This window comes from Lithobates pipiens, unplaced genomic scaffold (genome assembly GCF_037356315.1).
Source record: "Lithobates pipiens isolate NorthernLeopardFrog02 unplaced genomic scaffold, aLitPip1_a1.2 Scaffold_27, whole genome shotgun sequence".
NCBI lineage: Eukaryota > Metazoa > Chordata > Amphibia > Anura > Ranidae > Lithobates > Lithobates pipiens.
Window position 1 is genome coordinate 62,940,540 of NW_027507788.1, and position 19,857 is coordinate 62,960,396.

Below are 19,857 nucleotides of genomic sequence, written 5' to 3' on the forward strand. Positions count from 1 at the left end.
ATAGCGTTCCAAACAGGGCCAACCTTTAAAGCATCAGCAGTGACTGACTGCTGCAACATAGTACCAGCATCTTGATAAGCACCAATATTTTGTGCACCTGAAACAAGTAAAGGCTGTACATCCTGCCTTATACCAGCAGGGGGAGCAGTATTAGTATTTAAATGATTCATTGAGTTTTGCGATATTGCTCCAGAATACTGAGCTCCTGGCACTGCACCAGAATACTGTGCACCTGGCTGAAAATTATAGGAAAAAGTACCAGAAGACTGTACACCTGACATATTATTAAGATGAGCACCAGAAGGCTGTGTCTCCTGAGCTGCACCAAATACATGTGCCTCTTGTAAGGTACCAGAAGGAGTGCCTCCTGTACAGGGATAGGTGTTTGACCTAAAGAATTAATTGCTGCCTAGTCTGAAAAGAACTGCCAGAGCTTGCAAACAGAGCTCTGGCAATGAGAGAGGGAGAAGGAGATCATTCTTCCCCTTTTGACAGGCTAGCAAAAGCATTTGCTAAAGAATTAAGAATAAAAATTAAGTCAGGTAAAGAAGAAATAGAATTGTCACCAGGTAGGATATCTGACACAGCATTCTGTCCCAAAGGAGCTGCAGCGCTGGTTTCTGGAATGGAGGATGAGGAGGATAGAATTGCAGCATTTTTTAAGATACCTGAAACGAGAAGCAGAAGTGAAAGAATCTTCCTTAGAATAAGGAACAGCAGGGGCTGCCGACTTTTTCTGTGTTTTTCCCTTTCCTACAGGTGTGCGTGAGCTGCCAGCTGCAGGAGAATCCCTGTGTTCCTCCATATTAATGTTCCACCTAGGAGTTAGACAGGCAGGGAGAGAAGAACAAGCAGGAGGGTCTTCAGCTAAGCAATGCCTTAGCCACTCCTCACCGGAGCTTTCTGCCTTTTCCAGGAGTTGACAAAGGAAAGAGTCCATGATAAGTGGTACACAGGAGTACAGACTGGTCCTCTTCAGGTGGCTGGCAGCATCCGGCTTTTATAAGTAGTTAGAAAGCGTGAAGAACCCGCCCCGCCAAATTCCTCCAATAACAGCTTGTTGCACCAATAGAACCTGCTGAGAGAAGAGAGAGAATAGGCACAAGCAAACAGCCCTTTGCCCTGTCCCATGCGGGCCCCCGGATAATGCAATGTAATATGAATATAAATAAAGACCTTAAGTAAAATAAAGGAATCTATGCACTAAATACTTTTATTACTGACCCCATCCAATTATCAGAATATCATTTTTTATGATGCTTCTTTAACGCCAGTTTTCCATCTTGTTTTCAATTGCTTTATTATATTAATCATAATTTATTTTAAATCTTTACAAATAGATATTTGCAGGCAGATATTTATAACAATTTTTTTCAGCAATAGTTTTAATGCTGCTTATCAGACATTGTATTATTTGAGTCTGCTAGGTCTTCTGGATCAATTAGTCATACATAAGTGATTTTTATTTCATAGGGAGTATGTGTGTCTTGTGATGGGTGGGAGGTCTGCTTGTATGTACATGAATCTTGGGGGGGGTCAGTGAGCACTCAATGAAGTGTTGCACGTCTTGGCAATCCTCCTGCACCCCCGGGCAATGTATTTCTGTGGTTCCTCAGCCTCCCTAAGTAATGACTCTAGGGACCCTGAATGTGATGAAAATATTCTTCATTTCACCAGTCTGACAGGGAGCAGCTGTGGCTGGCTCAAGGCTGATGATGAATACATTTTTGTCAGGTCTCCTGTGACTGTCCTTTTTTTTTTTTTTCCTACTCTTTTGAGATGGGCCATTAAGTTCAATAATATATACCATGCTTAAACACTAATTTGCTCACCAAGATTTACTGTACTGTTTCACATTGCATATACTGCAATTTTGATTTAAATGTGCCTAAAAAGTAGGATTTATTCCTACAGTAACATTCTAAAATATTTACTGGAAAAGATTTCACACAGGATTGTTTGGAAGAAACGTGTTTCTGTATTCGTTATTGTCAAAATTTAGGAAAATATGGTGTAGCGATACCTTTGTAGAAGCTGCTAGATGTATTACCCAGATTGTCTAGTGCAGCCAGGCACACAGGATTTTCTTCCACATCCAGGTGCACTCTTACTTCTGCTCATTTTTTTCAATAATCAGTCTAGGGGTTTTGCTTGTTTTGGTATTTTATTGTAGAACTTAGATAGATAGGGGAATGTTGTGGTATTATCCACATTCAACTAATTACAAGGAGGACAGCTTCTTCAACTGAACTGTGGAATTACAGGATTATACACTGTACAGTCTTGAGCAAGTCCTTTGTAGAAATAATGGATGGTTGATCTTCATGACACTAGCAGTATCTCCTTTCTGCTCAACCAAGTAGCTGACTTTCCTAGAATAGAGGGGGGGGGGGGGGCAAGATCTTTACAGTCTGTACTCACAAGGCCTCTGGAGCTTATGGTAGTCTCCTTACAATCTTCCAGAAGCACCCTCCAGTGATTCCAGACAGATCTCACGGGGACGGCTCCCCCTCAGTCAGTTCTTAAAGCGGAGTTCCACCCAAAAGTAGAACTCTGCTTTAAGTACTCCTCGCCACCTTACATGACACATGTGATTTTTTTTGGAGGGGAATGGGTACCTGGTTTTGACAGGTACTTCCTGTCCCATTTCCTCTTTCGATTGCTTGGCTGACTAAGCAACTCCTCCTCTCCCCCTAGGTGGTCCCTGCCTCTCTGCAAAATTCTGTGACATATCATAGGTCCCAGAAGTTCACCTGGCCACTAGGTGAGCGCAGCTCGCACTGTCACAGCCAGGTACCCACAGTTGCAATGACGGCGCCGCAGAGAGGAGGGGGAGAGGAGCGAGGCTTTGGGTGCACGCATCACCGTGGGACAGGAGAGTGCCTGTTAAAAGTCAGCAGCTACATTTTTTGTAGCTGCTGACTTTTAATAAACTGAAAAAAGACTGTAACTCTGCTTTAATAACACTCTGGTCAGCATTCCATCTCTCAGGTCTCCCACCCAAGGCCACATGGCAGCAGGTGCTGAGGAGAGCACAGCACTCCTCAGCTGGACTCTCCTCTCCAGGTAAGAGACCACCTCCTCTATGCTTCACTGAATATTAATACCCTTCCCAGCATGCATAGGGGCCCCTATGCTTGTAATTGTTTGACATGGCATCCATATTCATGCTGCTGATTTGCTGAGTCACTCCTATTCATCCAGCACCTTCCAAGGTTGCCTGGATACAGACGAGCCAATACAGAAACAGCAGCACTGTGAAACACACAGGACTTCCTAGCTAAACAATGTTACTTTCCTGTTAGGTAAAACAAAGCAGCTTTCCTTCTTAACAGCCTCCTGTTAAGCAGTAGTTGAAACACACCACACTAACCTGTATACATCCTAGCAACCTACCTAAGAGGGTGCTACAACAGTCCTCATTAATGCATTCATTAATATGTATTCAGTGATAAAATATTTTAAATATATTTTTAAATGCAATTCAACTCAAGTACCTAATTATGTCATGGTATCTGTCTCTTGTTTTTCCCTGTACAAGAGAACTTAGACTGGGAGATGGAGGGGCAGCACTCTGGTCTGGGGTTATGCTGCATATACTTGTGCTGACATAGATAGGAGGAAAGACAGATAACTCCTTCATTGTCAAGTCGCAGGCTGTTGGCAGGGAGGTTACTACTCCATATTGTTTAACTGTGGTGGCAAAAAAGTCAGACCACTAACTTGACTATTCCGAATACACATGAAAAATACCATGATAGGTTACTTTTAATGAAGAAAGGTCCACATTTAAAAATCATGATCTGTAGCCTGCATTACCATCCTACTTTGCTTGGAACATTTAGATTTGGCCATTATTTTATAGTGTTTGAACATGGGCTGTATATTTTGTTTAGGACAAAGCAGGTATTTCAGTGGCAATATCTAATTATAGCTTGCTCAAAGCATACATAGAACTAAGGCTGGCCATATATTAAGCTATTTTCTTTCCTTCAACTTGTGCTTGATTTCCCAATCAACACATTCAATGTTGATGGACGAATCCCTCCCGCTGTGCTATTGTATTCTGACAGCGGAGAGTTTCCCCGCCTTCAGAATACAATGATTACTGCTGCTAGCTATAGTCTATGGCAGTAATCATAAAAAAAATTAAAAAATTGATAGATCAATTTCAGTACAACCAGGCTGCCCATGGATGGATCAAAATTCATATGGTTCCTGCTGAACCTGCTGAATTTCAATCTATGGCTGACTTAAAAGGCTTTGGGCTAAGCTACTCAAAACTGGACTTACCATCTGTGCAGGTTATCTATAAAAAATATTACTGGCTGCAGGGGCTTTTAGAAATTCATAGTGAAAACATGTATATTCCTCAGATTTAATCAGCTTTAATAAGTAACCTTTGTAGCTTCCTCCTCTAGTTAGACTGTTGGGCTAAATTTAGTTTTTGGCTCCACTGTAATTAGTGTAGCAGTGATCTACTGTTTTTGTCTGGTCATGGTTTCCTAGCTGGGTGTTTGATTTCTCTCACCTGTCTATGAAAGAAGTTTCCAGAATATAGGGGAGGGAGAGTCAAATGACCAGGAGGTATATGTTCATGCCCCCCCCCCCCCCCCACTAATCCCTAGAATGATTGCCTGGGGAGGTGATAAATGTTTAGAAGGCCTTTCCTGAGTGTTCTTTCCTCTCAAGGAAGGGTCCCGTTCTTCTGGGGATGCTGATCTTGATGTTAGCTAATGAGACAATAAATTGCAGTCTGGGCCTCAGCAGTAGTTGGGCTGAGAGCCTGGGGAAGATTTCTAAAGTGAATTTTTGCTGCAGTCTCAGCAGGAGCTGGGCTGAGGAAGACTGATAAAGGATTATGTCCAGCATCTGTAGTAGTGAGCCCTTGTACATTGCCAACTTGGGGGTTCCCCAGGGTGTGGAGTCTAAGCCCCAGCCTGCTTCTACACCATGCCTGATGGTGGGGATGGCCTTGCAGCAAGCTGGAACAAGGTTGTGGTCCCCTGGTATGCCCAGCTGAGGATGCAAGGACCACGTGCATGTGCAAAATACTGACAGCAGGAGACAACAGGAAATCCAGGAGACAAGCCAAGGTCAGAACGGGCAGCAAGCAACACAAACAGAGAACAAAGCTGGGATCAGTACATGGGTAATCAGGCACAGGATACACAAGTAGCAAGTGAACAGGAGCTGAGAAAATTGTGAAGTTGCTCAGGCAACGTGGGCTACACTGAGCAGGCCAAGAGGTGGTTCACGCCACGGAAGCTTGAGCCAGGAATGGTGGTGTGCAATAATGGCACAAACCTTCTGTCTGCCCTTCAACAGGGAAAGTTGACACATTTGCCATGCCTGGCACATGTCCTCAATGTGGTGGTGCAGCTTTCCTAAATACCTACCCAGGGTTGCAAGATGTGCTAAAGCTGGCCAGAAGAGTCTGTAGCCATTTCAGGCGGTCGTACACAGACAGTGTACGGTTGTCTGAAAATCTGTGGGAATTCCACCTGACAAGCCTTGCAATACCTCATGGGACTTGTAGTTTTGCAACAGCTGGAGGGCCACCAGTTTGAGACCCTTACTCTAGAAGTTTACGCGGTGAAGACACCACCAACGCCCAAAGACCAAGTTTTCTGCAACTGTGTGATGGGGCATCAAATTTAAATTTTTTACAACAAGGCCAATTTTTGCGCTTTCATCAAGAATACCTCTAGAGCAGTGGTTCTCAACCTGGGGGTTGCCGAATCCTGGGCTGTTCCTGAATCCCGCACTGCTCTCCCAGCAGGGCTGTCCCTGGAGCCCATGGCTGCCCACTCAGCCTCTCTGCTTTCAGTTTACGGCAAGGCTGGGGGAGCAGAGACTAGAGGTCAGCTAACTGGTGAGGAATGTGAAGTGGGAGGGGCTAAAGGTGACCCTATCACCTGATTTTGGCATAGGTTACTCTGCTACGAGACACCACAGAGCTGGAGACACAGTGTAACACTACCTGTGATTATAGTTGGCATTAAAAATCCCCACTATAGTTCTCAGATCAGCAGATGGCCTTGATCAAGAGCACCTAATTTGGCTGATCAGAACTCCCCCCAGCACTGCCATTGATCCCACCCCCCCCCCCCCCCCCCCACAGTGCTAAATGTTCATGGATTAGGGGCGCAAAGGACTTGTCTTACCTTGGGTGCTGGCAACCCACGCTATGAAAATAATTTTACTGTTAGGGGTCCCCACAACTTGGGAAATTTTATAAAGGGGTCACGGCACTAGAAAGGTTGAGAATTACTGCTCTAGAAGGTTATGGAGTGAAGGCACCACCAACATCCAAAGACCAATATTTTGGCAACTGTGTGACAGGGACGTCAAATTTCTATTTTTTACAGCAAGGCCAATTCTTGCTTTCATCAAGAGTACCTCTAGAAGGTTATGGGGTGATGGCACCACCAACACCGAAAGACCAATTTTCTTGCAACTGTTTGACAGGGGCACCAAATAATATTTTTTACAGCAAGGCAAATTCTTGCTTTTAGCCTAGGTTCACATTGGAGCAGGTTTGAAATCGTGTTCATCTGAACTTGCATGATTTCAACCCGGAAATGCAGTCAGACTTCGGGAGGCGATTTGACAGACATCTGTGCGGGTTCCTGCACAGATGTCTATGCAAATCGCCTCCCGAAATTGCCAACATTTTTCCACACCTGTTAATTCTATCTAAAGTCTGCAAAAAAGACACCAGACTTTAAAACAAAAAAATTGTTAATCTTGGCCTGAGTGTACTATAATTTGACTTCTTCACATAAGGCTTGCTCACTGTGGTGCAAACATTTGCTATTTCCATCCAAAGTCTGCCAAAATGTATCCAAAAAATCTTGAATCTTGTTGCGAGCGTACAAAATTTTCAGCATCATTATACAAACTGGCACCTCAAGCCATTGTTTACAAAATAAAGAAAGCTTGCAGGGAAAATCAATTTAAATGTAATAAAAAAAAATTCAGTTTTGCTTCAGCAGGTTCTATACATGGCACAGATGTGCCACTTTACAAGCAGACTAAGGGGACCCCCCAGGCACTATATTTAAATATTTTTTTCATTTTTATTGTTTCTCTTTAAGCATTATTAAAATCACTGCTCCTTTTTGCATTTGGTACATGTCCCCCAGGGCAGTAGCCAGCCTCCCATATCCTTTTTATTACAAATAATTTACATATAAGCCTTTAAAATACGGACTTTTGATTTTTCAAGTTCGGGTAGATTTCAATGGGGTTTGCCTGCCGTTCATGTTCGAACTTTTGCATAAACAAAACAGGGGGGGGGGTGTTTGGCCCATCTCTAGTGTGCACAGCTAAACCACACATGTGAAAGGAATCAGGGTAGAAAAAGCACTGCAGCAAGGAGGTAAGAATACATAGGCAGGAAACTGCAGGCTAACTTGTGACATATTATTGCAGGAAGGCACTGTTCTGAAACCCTGGTCTGGAGAAGAATCTTTTATTTCCCTCAATACAATTAATTTTTTTAAACATAAGCAATTACACATTTTTTTTTTCATCTAAATTGTAAAGTTAGGTCCACTTTAAAGAGACAGATATAAAGGAGAGATGTAAATATTTCAAGGACAGAAGAAATGTACCTGTCAGATGCTCAAAGCAGGCTCATGCTGCTGTGGCCCATGTAAATCAAAGCCAACACGTGAGATGAATTTCACTATTTAGTGGGCTTGGATGAGAAGCAAGGAATACCTGGTGTCCAGAGAAATACAACTTGTAAAGTATGTTTTATAGGTGTTTATTGAGAAGTAGCATATACATACTGTATATTGCAATATGTATTTTTTCTCTACCCTTTGCTTGCTAACCCAGAAGAAAGGGGAGTCCTATCCCCCAAAATGTGTTGGCTTGATGTACATGTTGCTACTACTCAAAAAATGCCTATGAACCATATTTTACAAGTTGTATTTCTCTGGGAGCTCCTTGCTTCTCATCCAAATCTACATGCTGACCACAAGGTCGCACAGAAAAAGTAGCAATCCCTGTGACATTAACACCAAATAAAATATCTGGCAGAAATTCAATACCGCTTCCTATGCAAATAACATAGTTTCTATAGTAAAGCATGGAGGTGGTAATATCCTATAATGGGGATGTTTCTCTGCAGCAGGGACTGGAGCACTTGTCAGGATAGAAGAAAAATGGATGGGGAAAAATACCTTCAAATTCTTAAGGAAAATCTGCTGCCCTCTGCCAGAAAGTTGTCAGTGGGAAGAAGGTACACCTTCTAAAATGACAGTGACCCAAAGCAAACAGCAAAAATGACCACACAGTGTTTGAAAGAGAAAAAGGTGAATGTCCTTGCATGGCTTAGTCAGAGCCAAGACTTAAACCCCATTGCAAATCTGTGGAATGACTTGAGGACTGCAGTCCACAAACGGTCACCATCAAATTTAACTGAACCTGGGCAGTTCTGCAAAGAAGAGTGGGCAATTATTGCAAAGTCTAGATGTGCAAAGTTAGGAGAGACGTATCCCAAGAGACTAAAGGCTGTAATTAAAGCAACATGTAGTCCAACATAATACTTACACAAGGGAGGTTTGTTTTTTTGACATGTCGGTGTTATATCTTTCACTTGGATGTTATAAGTTGCACTAGTAAATACAGCCAGATAAAACAAAAATGGTGTCTGTCTACAATTCAGGCTGCAAAGCAACAAAATGTGATTTTTTTTTAAAGGGGGTGATCCTTTTCTATACCCGCTGTATGTAAAAGGATTTAGATGTATCTGGAGAGTGATAGTGAACAGTGATTGATTACAGATTGCTTGTGCATACACCACCAATCCCACCCTACTCTCTAATAACTCCCCTAACTGAACTGTCCTCTGCTCGACTAAGCACAGCTGGTGAAGCTGCAACCAATTAGGAAGTGATTAATGGTGAACGATCGTACTAGTTGTTAATGGGACCTTGAGATGGAAAGCCCAGATGCAGTGACACTAACTGCTTAATTATTGACTGGAGATTGATTGCTTTCCCCTGGAGTCCAAAGGCACGAGTACATTCTGCTCTGCTTTGACAAGAGATGTAATAAAGTGTTAACAGATTTATAAAACTGATTGGAAACCTGGAGGCACCATTTCTGATACACTGACTAAAATACTTGGCTATTGAAAAACAGGGTAGGGTAGCTGGGCAAAAGAGAAAATCCACTGCACAATGCGCCAGAATGCGTTAAAGTATTATTGGCTAAATCGACAAAGCACATGATTATTTAGTGAGGTACTGTCACAAAATAAGATGAAATAAAATGCAAACATGGTGGAAAAAGTCAAGTAACCTACAGCAACCAATCCAATGTCAGCTTGCTGAAAGAAAAAAAAATGAAAATATTTTTATTATACATAACTGCTGTTTTTCCATTCTAATTGCATAAACTTAATTGGGCTTTATGAAATTCAAACTTTGAAAGGAATGCAGAAAACCTTGATTATCTGCCTTTTGTTTCTGTTCTTTCATTTAAGCAAAACTATACTGTACCATGTCACCCTACTGCATTTACAGTATTATTTGTGTTGCATGTAAAGCTGCACATGCACGTTGCAATCTGATTGTATAATCTATTTTAGATTTACCAAAAATATAATATGATAAAATGTAAACAATTCATTGAATTAGTATTACATTGGGCAGGCCCATGTGCTGTACTGTAATTTTACATCTAAATACGATTGTACAATAAGATTGTATAATGTATGGTCACCTAAAGACTTGTATTCCTAACTCCACCCAATATAGACAGAGAGAGAAGGATGTTACAAAGCACAGAATTATGTGACAAGTGGTCATTGACCTGCCCAGAAGCACATGAACCTGCTTAAACTCCAGTGCATTATATAACCTAATTTTGTGAATTCAGCGCATGTGCAATGTTTTTCTGGATATCATTTGGATTCACTTGCTGCATGGACTTAATTGCTTTACTGATATTGACAGGACTGGTGCAAGGATTTTTATCTACACAGGCAAAGGTGCATTTTCATGGTACATTTTGAAAGAAACTGGACGCCAGCAGTAGGAAGGTGGTGGAGGCCATGTTGGTACACCCTGCACTGATCAGCGCTAAACATTTAGCCTTTCAAAATTAAACATCCAAACACCATCACAGATGTGTGAAATATTGGAGCTGGAGTGTATAGACTGGTGGTGGTGGGTAGCCTCTTTACTATTGGAGAAGAACCAGTTATTACCAGTGGCCCCTGCAGGGTTATTACTACATTTGATATAATGAATGGTTAGAACCCCCATCAGGATTTTATTGATAATCGAAGAAAACAGACAGCATGTCATGTTAACATTTTGGGGGCATAGCAGCCCCTTTATCAAGGTGACAAGCAGAGTCTCAGAGCTGACTGTTTTCCTCTATTGGATTTATATGGCACCACCATTTAGTGAAGAACCCATCATCTCACAGGGAATGTCTGGAAGTCTGTGCAGTGTGGTTTGATGTATTGTTTATCGCTGTCTGTGTCCCCACTTGATAGATTCACTCTCACTATTTGCCCTGGTGGCCATTGCAATCGGGACAAAATTAATGGGAATTTAGGATTTTAGAGTTGTCATCAGAAGAGGAGGGAAGGGGAAATGCTGGACATCTGTTCTGGTAACAGCTGCTAGGAAGAGATCTCCCCTTGTTTTGGAGAGATTTTCTCCCAAAAAAAAGGGACAGGAGCTTAAAGCAGAGTTGGTTTATATGCTGAGCATTTCCTCCCTATCACATTTGAGAAGCCCATGTAACTATAGAGTCATACATGTGGGTGTATACACAGTGGTATATTGCATCTCACGCCCTCCCTCCTTCTCCATGCCCACTAACCAGCTAAACACAATGGGGGTGGGTTATTACGTGTAGATTAACCTCCCTGGCGGTGATCCAGAGTCTGGTTGGGATTTCAGTACCATAAGCGGTAACCCCGAGCCAGACTCGGGATTGCATTGCAGGATACAGGGAGACTTACTTACCTTGTCCCCTGGATCCAGCAATGTTCTCCGCGCTGTGTGATCAAGCTGTCCTCTGCTCGATTCACACAGTGCCCGAGTACCGCCGAGCTCTGTTCCCTGCGACGTTATGGCGCACGGGAGCAGAGATGGGCGCCAAATTCAAAAAAGTAAAAACACACAAAACACACACAGTACTGTAATCTTACAGATTACAGTACTGTATAAAAAAATTACACACCCCCTTTGCCACTAGTGGTCTTTCCAGTGCCCTGCATGCACTTTTATATTATAAATACTGTTTTTTTCTGCCTGGAATTTGGAGATTGCCCATAGCAACCAAAAACTGTCCCTTTATGTCAAAAGTGATTTTAGACCAACTAGAAAACAGCGATAATAAATTAGAATCACTTTCAGAATTGAGCGATAGCGATTTGTGGGGAAATTCGTCATCAAACACTAAATCTAATGACAGCAACAATTCTGCAAATGAGCAAATTTCTGTGTTTTTGAATTTGATTACATTATTGAATAATTTTTATAATTTTTTATTATATTATCAATTTTATCATACCCGGGATGTCTGCTAGACACAGATTTAAGAGAGTTATTCCTAAGAATTGCAGGCTTACAATATAAAATGCCAAATTTCCATGCAAAATAATTGTACCGCTTTCAGCACCTAAAATCAGAACTAATCATACCGCCAGGGAGGTTAATGGTGGCTTTATCTCCCTCTTATTTTAAGACAGAGGCTGAAGGGGAGTTATACAGCCTGTGACTGTCAGAAATCCAGCCACACCATGTTATTTCTACAAAACAATAAAGATTTAATTTCAAATAAAAATTTGTATGACAATTTTATTGATATTAATTATTTATTTTTTACTCTGGATTCCAAAGGCTGTTTTTTTTTATTTTGAACATACGACCAGTAGCAGAGGAATAGAAGCTCCTCCTGCTAATGCTTCCCTACAAGCAGGCTGGGAAAGAGCTAGGTCATATGACAGCTGTATATTAATTAGGAAAAAGGCACTTAGATTTTTATTTTATTTAACCACTTCTCGCCTGGAGTGTGCAAAATTATGGCAGCAGGGTGGTTGTATTATGCTGACTGGGTGTCATATGACATCCAGCGGGATAAGCTGCCCATGTGCACCCACAAGGGCATGCAGAGCGGCAACCAGTGGTGCAGTGTGTCACTCTGACACACTGCAAAGCTGATCTTGATAAAGAGCTTATGAAGTAAGCTCTTTACCATGTGATCAGCTGTGTCCAATCACAGCTGGCCACATGGTAACCAGGAAGTGCTGTTTATCAGCTTTTCCTCTATTCGCTCCGACAAGGCACGAATAGAGCTGATCGGCTACTCTCCTGACAGGGGGGGTCTGCAGTGATAATCAGCGCATTGATTATCAGTGCAGACTAATCAAGGGAGCCCACCAGGGATTTCAATCCGTGCCCACCAGGGATGCTAACCCATGGCCACCATGGGTGCCAATCAGTGCTCATTAAGGATGCCAATCAGTCCCCATCAGTAATAACTGTCAGTGGCTCCTCATCAGTGCCACCCACCAGTACCCATCAGTGTAGCCCATCAGTGCCAACTATCAGTACCCATGAGTGCCACGTATTAGTGCTGCATATCAGTGTCACCTGTCAGTGCCCAGCAGTGCCATCTATCAGTGACCAGCAGTGCTACATATTAGTGCCTTATCATCAATGCCCATCAGTGCCATCTCATCAGTGCTGCCTCATCAGTGCCTTTCAGTGCAGCCTCATCAGTGCTCGTCATTGAATGAGAAAACTTATTTACAAAATTTTATAACAGAAACAAAGAAAAACTTTTTTTTTTCAAAATTTTTGGTCTTTTTTATTTGTTTAGCAAAAAATAAACACAGATGTGATCAAATGCCACCAAAAGAAAGCTCTATTTGTCGAAAAAAATGATAAAAAATTTGTTAGGATACAGTGTTGCATGGTCGTGCAATTGTCATTCAAAATGTGACAGCACTGAAAGCTGAAAATTGGCCTGGGCAGGAAGGGGATGAAAGTGCCCTGTATTGAAGTGGTTAAATAATTACAGCGTCATCATCGCATATAGAAATAGAAGTGACAATGTAAATTAAATGGTGTGTGTTTAGTATCACATTAAAGAAGACATTTGGGTTTTTCAAAAAAATAAAACATTCATACTTGCCTCTTTGCTGCATCAAAGCATACCAACCTTATGTTTTGGGCCTCATTGAGCTGGCCAGCAGAGCGTAAAGAGTAGGGTAGGCTTCTAGTGACTGCTGAACTGACAGTGTGTTATATCTCCACCTCTGTTAGGGTTGCAGAGAATAGAATGCAGACATTGTTGTGTTTCATACCTATTATTGTGATTGCAATACATTCTTGTCTTTGTTTATTCATTGCAGTATGTCTCTCAAATTGTTTAATATTTGCAGTAGAACTCGTTTACTGTTCTTTTCCTCTGTTTATCTGGTTGTAATTTACTTCTCGCTCGACTTCAGTACAACCAGCCAGCTAGATTTTTCTTGTGTGATCACTGCCGGTGGCTATAACTGCTAGCAGTGGTCATTACATTATGATTGCAGGGAAACCTCCCGCTGTTATAATATGATAGCAGCAGGAGAGATTTCCTCTTTTCCCCCATTAGTGTTGATGGGGAAAGCAAGCGTTTTTTTTTTATTTTATTTCAACTCATGGTTGAAGGAAAGAAAATTTGTATAATCTAGGGCTTGCTTAAATCATTGGGATGGATATCCAGGCATCGGCAATAAATATCCCTCACCCACCTGGTGTGTCAGGGAGTATGTTGCTATTCACAAAGTCATGGGCACATCAACAAGGGGATCCAACATGTCAAGCGGCTCCTTCGGGGGTAAGCATTACATCTTTTAAGGTAAGCCTCCCCAATGGGAAAAAAAACAAACAAACAAAAAAATTAGACAAAGGTTTTAAGCAATCCATATTCTATACAAAATTAGAAGAAAAAAAAAAAGACCTGGCTATAGATGTACTTTACATAAAACTGTTTGTCTCTACTTATGAACCTATTTTTCTAGAATATTATGTACCATTAATATTAATGCAGTCATTGCTTTAGTCAAAGTCTGGCACCTTATGGCACCTAATGTGAGGAGGAAAGGTTCTCTTTAAGTATCCATTGTGCTCTACTGGGAAATTTTCAAATTTAGCTTGATGCACTGGGTGTTATTCTACAAGCAGCTCTACAAATTAACATAATTCACACCTACTTTATTTACCTTCCTTGTCACAATCAGCCAATCAATTGCCCTGACAAACACACATCTAACAGCGCCATGTGACACATGCATACCATATGTGTTCAAATGTTTTTGTAGCTTGCTGTGCTGCTCTCTTAGTCCCTGAAGTTGCCAATATCATTATGTGACTGATGAATCTAAACCTGGTCCATCTCTTTGAACCTACTGCAGATATTCCCACAAATAAGATACGGTATATATATATATATATATATATATATATATACAGTGCCTTGCGAAAGTATTCGGCCCCCTTGAACTTTTCAACCTTTTGCCACATTTCAGGCTTCAAACATAAAGATATAACATTTAAATTTTTTGTGAAGAATCACCAACAAGTGGGACACAATTGTGAAGTGGAACGAAATCTATTGGATATTTTAAACTTTTTTAGCAAATAAAAAACTGAAAAGTGGTGCGTGCAAAATTATTCGGCCCCTTTTTGCAGCAAACTCACTCCAGAAGTTCAGCGAGGATCTCTGAATGATTCAATGTTGTCCTAAATGACTGATGGTGATAAATAGAATCCACCTGTGTGTAATCAAGTCTCTGTATAAATGCACCTGCTCTGTGATAGTCTCAGGGTTCTGTTGAAAGCGCAGAGAGCATCATGAAGACCAAGGAACACACCAGGCAGGTCCGTAATACTGTTGTGGAGAAGTTTAAAGCCGGATGTGGAAACAAAAAGATTTCCCAAGCTTTAAACATCCCAAGGAGCACTGTACAAGCGATCATTTTGAAATGGAAGGAGTATCAGACCACTGCAAATCTACCAAGACCTGGCCGTCCCTCTAAACTTTCAGCTCAGACAAGGAGAAGACTGATCAGAGATGCAGCCAAGAGGCCCATGATCACTCTGGATGAACTGCAGAGAACTACAGCTGAGGTGGGAGAGTCTGTCCATAGGACAACAATCAGTCGTACACTGCACAAATCTGGCCTTTATGGAAGAGTGGCAAGAAGAAAGCCATTTCTCAAAGATATCCATAAAAAGTCTTGTCTAAAGTTTGCCACAAGCCACCTGGGAGACACACCAAACATGTGGAAGAAGGTGCTCTGGTCAGATGAAACCAAAATCTAACTTTTTGCCCACAATGCAAAACGATATGTTTGGCGTAAAAGCAACACAGCTCATCACTCTCAACACACCATCCCCACTGTCAAACATGGTGGTGGCAGCATCATGGCTTGGGCCTGCTTTTCTTCAGCAGGGACAGGGAAGATGGTTAAAATTGAGGGGAAGATGGATGCAGCCAAATACAGGACCATTCTGGATGAAAACCTGTTGGAGTCTGCAAAAGACCTGAAACTGGGACGGAGATTTATCTTCCAACAAAACAATGATCCCAAACATACAGCAAAATCTACAAAGGAATGGTTCACAAATAAACGTATCCAGGTGTTAGACTGGCCAACTCAAAGTACAGACCTGAATCCAATCGAGAATCTGTGGAAAGAGCTGAAAACTGCTGTTCACGAACGCTCTCCATCCAACCTCACTGAGCTCGAGCTGTTTTGCAAAGAAGAATGGGCAGGAATTTCAGTCTCTCGATGTGCAAAACTGATAGACACATACCCCAAGCGACTTTCAGCTGTAATCACAGCAAAAGGTGGCTCTACAAAGTATTAACGCAAGGGGGCCGAATAATTTTGCACGCCCCACTTTTCATTTTTTTATTAGTTAAAAAGTTTCAAAAATCCAATAGATTTCGTTCCACTTCACAATTGTGTCCCACTTGTTGGTGATTCTTCACAAAAATAAAATTTTTATATCTTTATGTTTGAAGCCTGAAATGTGGCAAAAGGTTGCAAAGTTCAAGGAGGCCGAATACTTTCGCAAGGCACTGTATATATATATATATATATATATATATATATATATCAAATGGTTGTAGGTATTACTTATTAAATACTGAACCTGCTTATGCTTATATTTAAATGTATCCCCTTTGTGGCATTTCTAGCAGCTGTAATTTTTCCTGGACTGCATTAATATTTTAATATTTTACTGGTTGATTTTACTTTTTGCTCTATAATAAGCCTGCTTGTGTTGTATTTTTTCGGGTATATATAGTGTACAGTGCCTATACTGGGCTACCAAGAGTACATTTTTTCAATTTGTTTTATTATGTTGATCAAATTAAAGATAAGTGAAAAAAAGAATCATCACATTGTGAACTGGAATATATTTTATTATGTACAGTTACTGCACATATTAAAGTAATTAATTTTAACTTCAATACCATTACCCCTCCCAGAGAACTTATCCATCTTCAGCCCCAGTTTCCCCTCTGATGTAGGTGTCATGTATACAGTGTACTGGGTTTGGCTGATGATGACAAAAATGAAGCCAACAGCAAGGCCCCCCTAATTTCCAGACAGATCCTTAAAGTGATTTGTGTTATCAACAGCTTTAATGCTGAGGTGAATGCTGTGTCTCGGAACAGGGGACCTTATAGGGTATTACAGTTTGACAGCTGTCTTCTTTGGATAAGATCAGAAAAGTCCAGAAAGGGCTTTGGCATGAAAATCCAAAATGCTTTATATTTAATAAAGAAACGACTTTTGCGGAGGGCATCATTTTTTCTAAGTTTACTGCAATGTGCTATGAGGCCACATACAGGACTGTAAAGTAATGCACTTATTCTCTGGACATGGGGATGGTAACTCAGGTGGGAAGTGAAAAAAACCTAGGAAGACAGTTATGGATGTCTTAAATTTTGTCATTATGTTGGTCCAAGGGATGATGCTGCATGCCATGGATTGACCCACTACAGCAAGCACACAAAAGTACACAAAAAAGGTGCCTTGTCAATTACGCCAATCACAAAAATAAGCCCCAAGACTGGAAAATGACAACATCCACCATGTTAGCAAATGTATTTCACTGATCATTCAATGAATGTGATATTTACCCTGGCTTATAAGAACTCAGGGAGACTGAAGACATACAAACAATGGGCCTGCCATGGGCACTGTACATAACCCCATGTCTCCCAACAAGGAGACATGTTACTATAGATATATATTGAATTCATATATTTTGATATATACTTATATTTATATAATATTTAATTAAACCTCTTTAGAAAATAAATAGAAAAGAAAAAGCGATGTTAGAAGTATTTGGGCAGTCTTGCCTTACTTGGAGAGGTGTGTGCCCATGGAAGTGTCCATGGTTTCATTTCTGGTTCATTAACAAGTATGAATAAAGAACATATCACAAGAAAGTATACATTTGCAACTTAGTGTTCAATATCAATGATAAAACACACTCATCCGTTATTGCTTACACACTTATAAAAGTGATGAACATTTTCAAGACACAAGCCTTGTGACAACCTACACAAGCAACAAGCAAATTACTGATACCAGAAAGAGAATGGACCCTTGGACATCACAGAAAAAGTTGCAATTTTGAAGAAGGGGGCACTATAGGCACAGCCTTCAACCCTTTATGGTATATATTGATGTATTAAAACAATAAAAAGGAAGCTACATGATCATGTGAAGTGGGGAGACTTGGCAACACCAGTCACCTTTTGTTAGATTCTTGCTTATCCTCAGTTGAAGTTGAGACATTGCTGTCATTTTAGTTAGGCATTTGTATATTTTTATTTTCAAGACAAGTCCCTTTCTGCAGCTGTCCCATATAAATAGGGGTCCTTGCCCTGGTCCTGGATGAACTCTTCCTTTTTCTCCCATTCTGCTGGCCAGCCTCCATTGGAGAAAGTAGTGGTCTGGGTGGCTCCATAACTACCATAGCCACCACCATAGCCTTGAGGCTGATCTTCACTTTCCTCAGCAAGCTCATCTTCATGGATGAAACCACATTTCTCTTCAGTGGTTTCCTCTGGCTCAGCCCATGGCTGCTTTTCTCCTGAAGCAAAGAGGCCGTAGAAAATTACACCACCATAGTGAACAAGGGATGCAATCAGAAAGACATATTGCCACTCTTCTCTGGTCTGCATTGGATGTGAAAAGTACAGTGAAAAAAGAATGGTTAATAATTTCTAGAAAGGTTTCCTCTTTCAGTTATACACATAAAATAGCAAACATTTGGTCTACAGTGTGTGTGACGTGAAGCACAATATGCACAGTGCAGTGATCTGGATTATGTAACATGGAGCACAGTGTACAGAGCAAAGTAGTCAAAAGTACAGCGCGTTGTACAGAGTGCAGTGGTCCAGAATATGTAATGTACAGTGCATTGTAGTGAGTGTAGTGGTCAGGATTGTACAATGTACAATATGTTGCACAAAGTGCTACAGTCCAGAATATGTGATGTACAGCAAGAATGTGCAACAGTTAAGAAAATAGAACACACAGAACGCCACATAGATAGAGGGACCCCCCCCCCCTCCTTTAAAAAAAGCCCCTTGTCAATGGTGGTAGCATAAATGCCCCTTTTTTAGGAGTCAACATTGCACATGCCCCTGTTATATTAGTGGTGAGTTCAGAATTATGTGTTACATTGATGGTTATTGCAGACTACCTCTGTTCATATTCATGGCTAGACTAAATACCCCCATTTAATTGGTGGTCAGTGCAAATTTACCATGTTAGTGTTAAACGTTTTATTTTACTTTTAGTGACTAACGGAAATGTATCCCTTACCTGGGAATTCATTATAAATGCCCTCCAACATTCCATACATACAGTATATTAAAATTAAAAACCTAGTAAGTGAGAGTGAACTTCTTCTCCACCCTCTCTCTTACTTACTGGGCTATTGCAGAGTGATGGTAGAACCTGTGGCTTTGTCTGCTTAGTAAGTTGCAAGGACAGGCACAGTTCACAGTTTTCTGTCAAAAAAGCCGGGTTCTACCATGTTTTAAGGACACAATATATGGTTTTCTCAGGGTCATAAAGTGGTATCAGAGTATTTAGCTATGTAGTTGGTAGTGACATCACCATACCTTGTGTTTTGTCATGGCTCCTACAATGAGGGGGCAGACCATGCCTGACAGAGTACCAACACCATTGGAAATACCCATGAGAATACTGGCATAGCGAGGTGCAATGTCCAAATGATTCACATTGAATCCTGAATGATACAATAAATAAACATATTAAATATTTTATAATAAAATATGGTTTATCTCACATTGCAGATATTGTTTAATCAATAAAGTAATGAAAGTTAGTTAGAATCTGCCCTTTCCTGTATGCTAACATTCTATTGACTCAAATGGGACATACTCTTATTGCAAGAGCAATGTTCAAGTTTATTTTGCCCAGACATTTTCCAAATTTGAACGAAAAAGCGAGAAAAAGAGGCTATAGTGGACTTTAGTGGTAACGTATAACAACTGGAATAGACAGTCGTAAATAAAATGTTTGATGAATTTTACTACAAAAATATATATATACGGTATACATTTAACAATAAAGTATTAAAACCAGCAATAATAGTCAAAAAGGCTTTAGTAGTGTGGTCACACCGAAGTGTGGCGACTAAAATATTAACACCATCTGTGTATTGGTTGCGCTACATGTTTCACAGATCACATTTACGGCTTCTTCAGGGGCTTTATTGTACATGTACATGAGGGTTATAAGACGATTATCATATAACTATGGGATAA

At 40.8% G+C, this 19,857-nt stretch overlaps 1 protein-coding gene and 1 long non-coding RNA gene across 2 annotated transcripts in view; both read right to left on the reverse strand.

The window, feature by feature from the left end:
• Window positions 1–9,203: 9,203 nt before the first annotated feature.
• On the reverse strand, window positions 9,204–16,023 carry LOC143933895 (uncharacterized). Its single transcript, XR_013263160.1, has 2 exons — window positions 9,852–16,023; window positions 9,204–9,685 (listed from the first exon to the last, which is right to left on the reverse strand). It is a non-coding gene; the product is annotated as an uncharacterized LOC143933895 (long non-coding RNA).
• Window positions 16,024–16,440: 417 nt separating this feature from the next.
• SLC17A7 (solute carrier family 17 member 7) overlaps window positions 16,441–19,857 on the reverse strand; it is a 238,137-nt gene continuing 234,720 nt past the window's right edge. The window contains exons 11-12 of the mRNA XM_077457005.1: window positions 19,189–19,316; window positions 16,441–18,234 (exon numbers count right to left, since the gene is read on the reverse strand). Coding sequence (XP_077313131.1) covers window positions 17,890–18,234; window positions 19,189–19,316 — 473 coding nt within the window. The 3' untranslated portion in view covers window positions 16,441–17,889. The remainder of the gene's footprint in view (window positions 18,235–19,188; window positions 19,317–19,857) is intronic.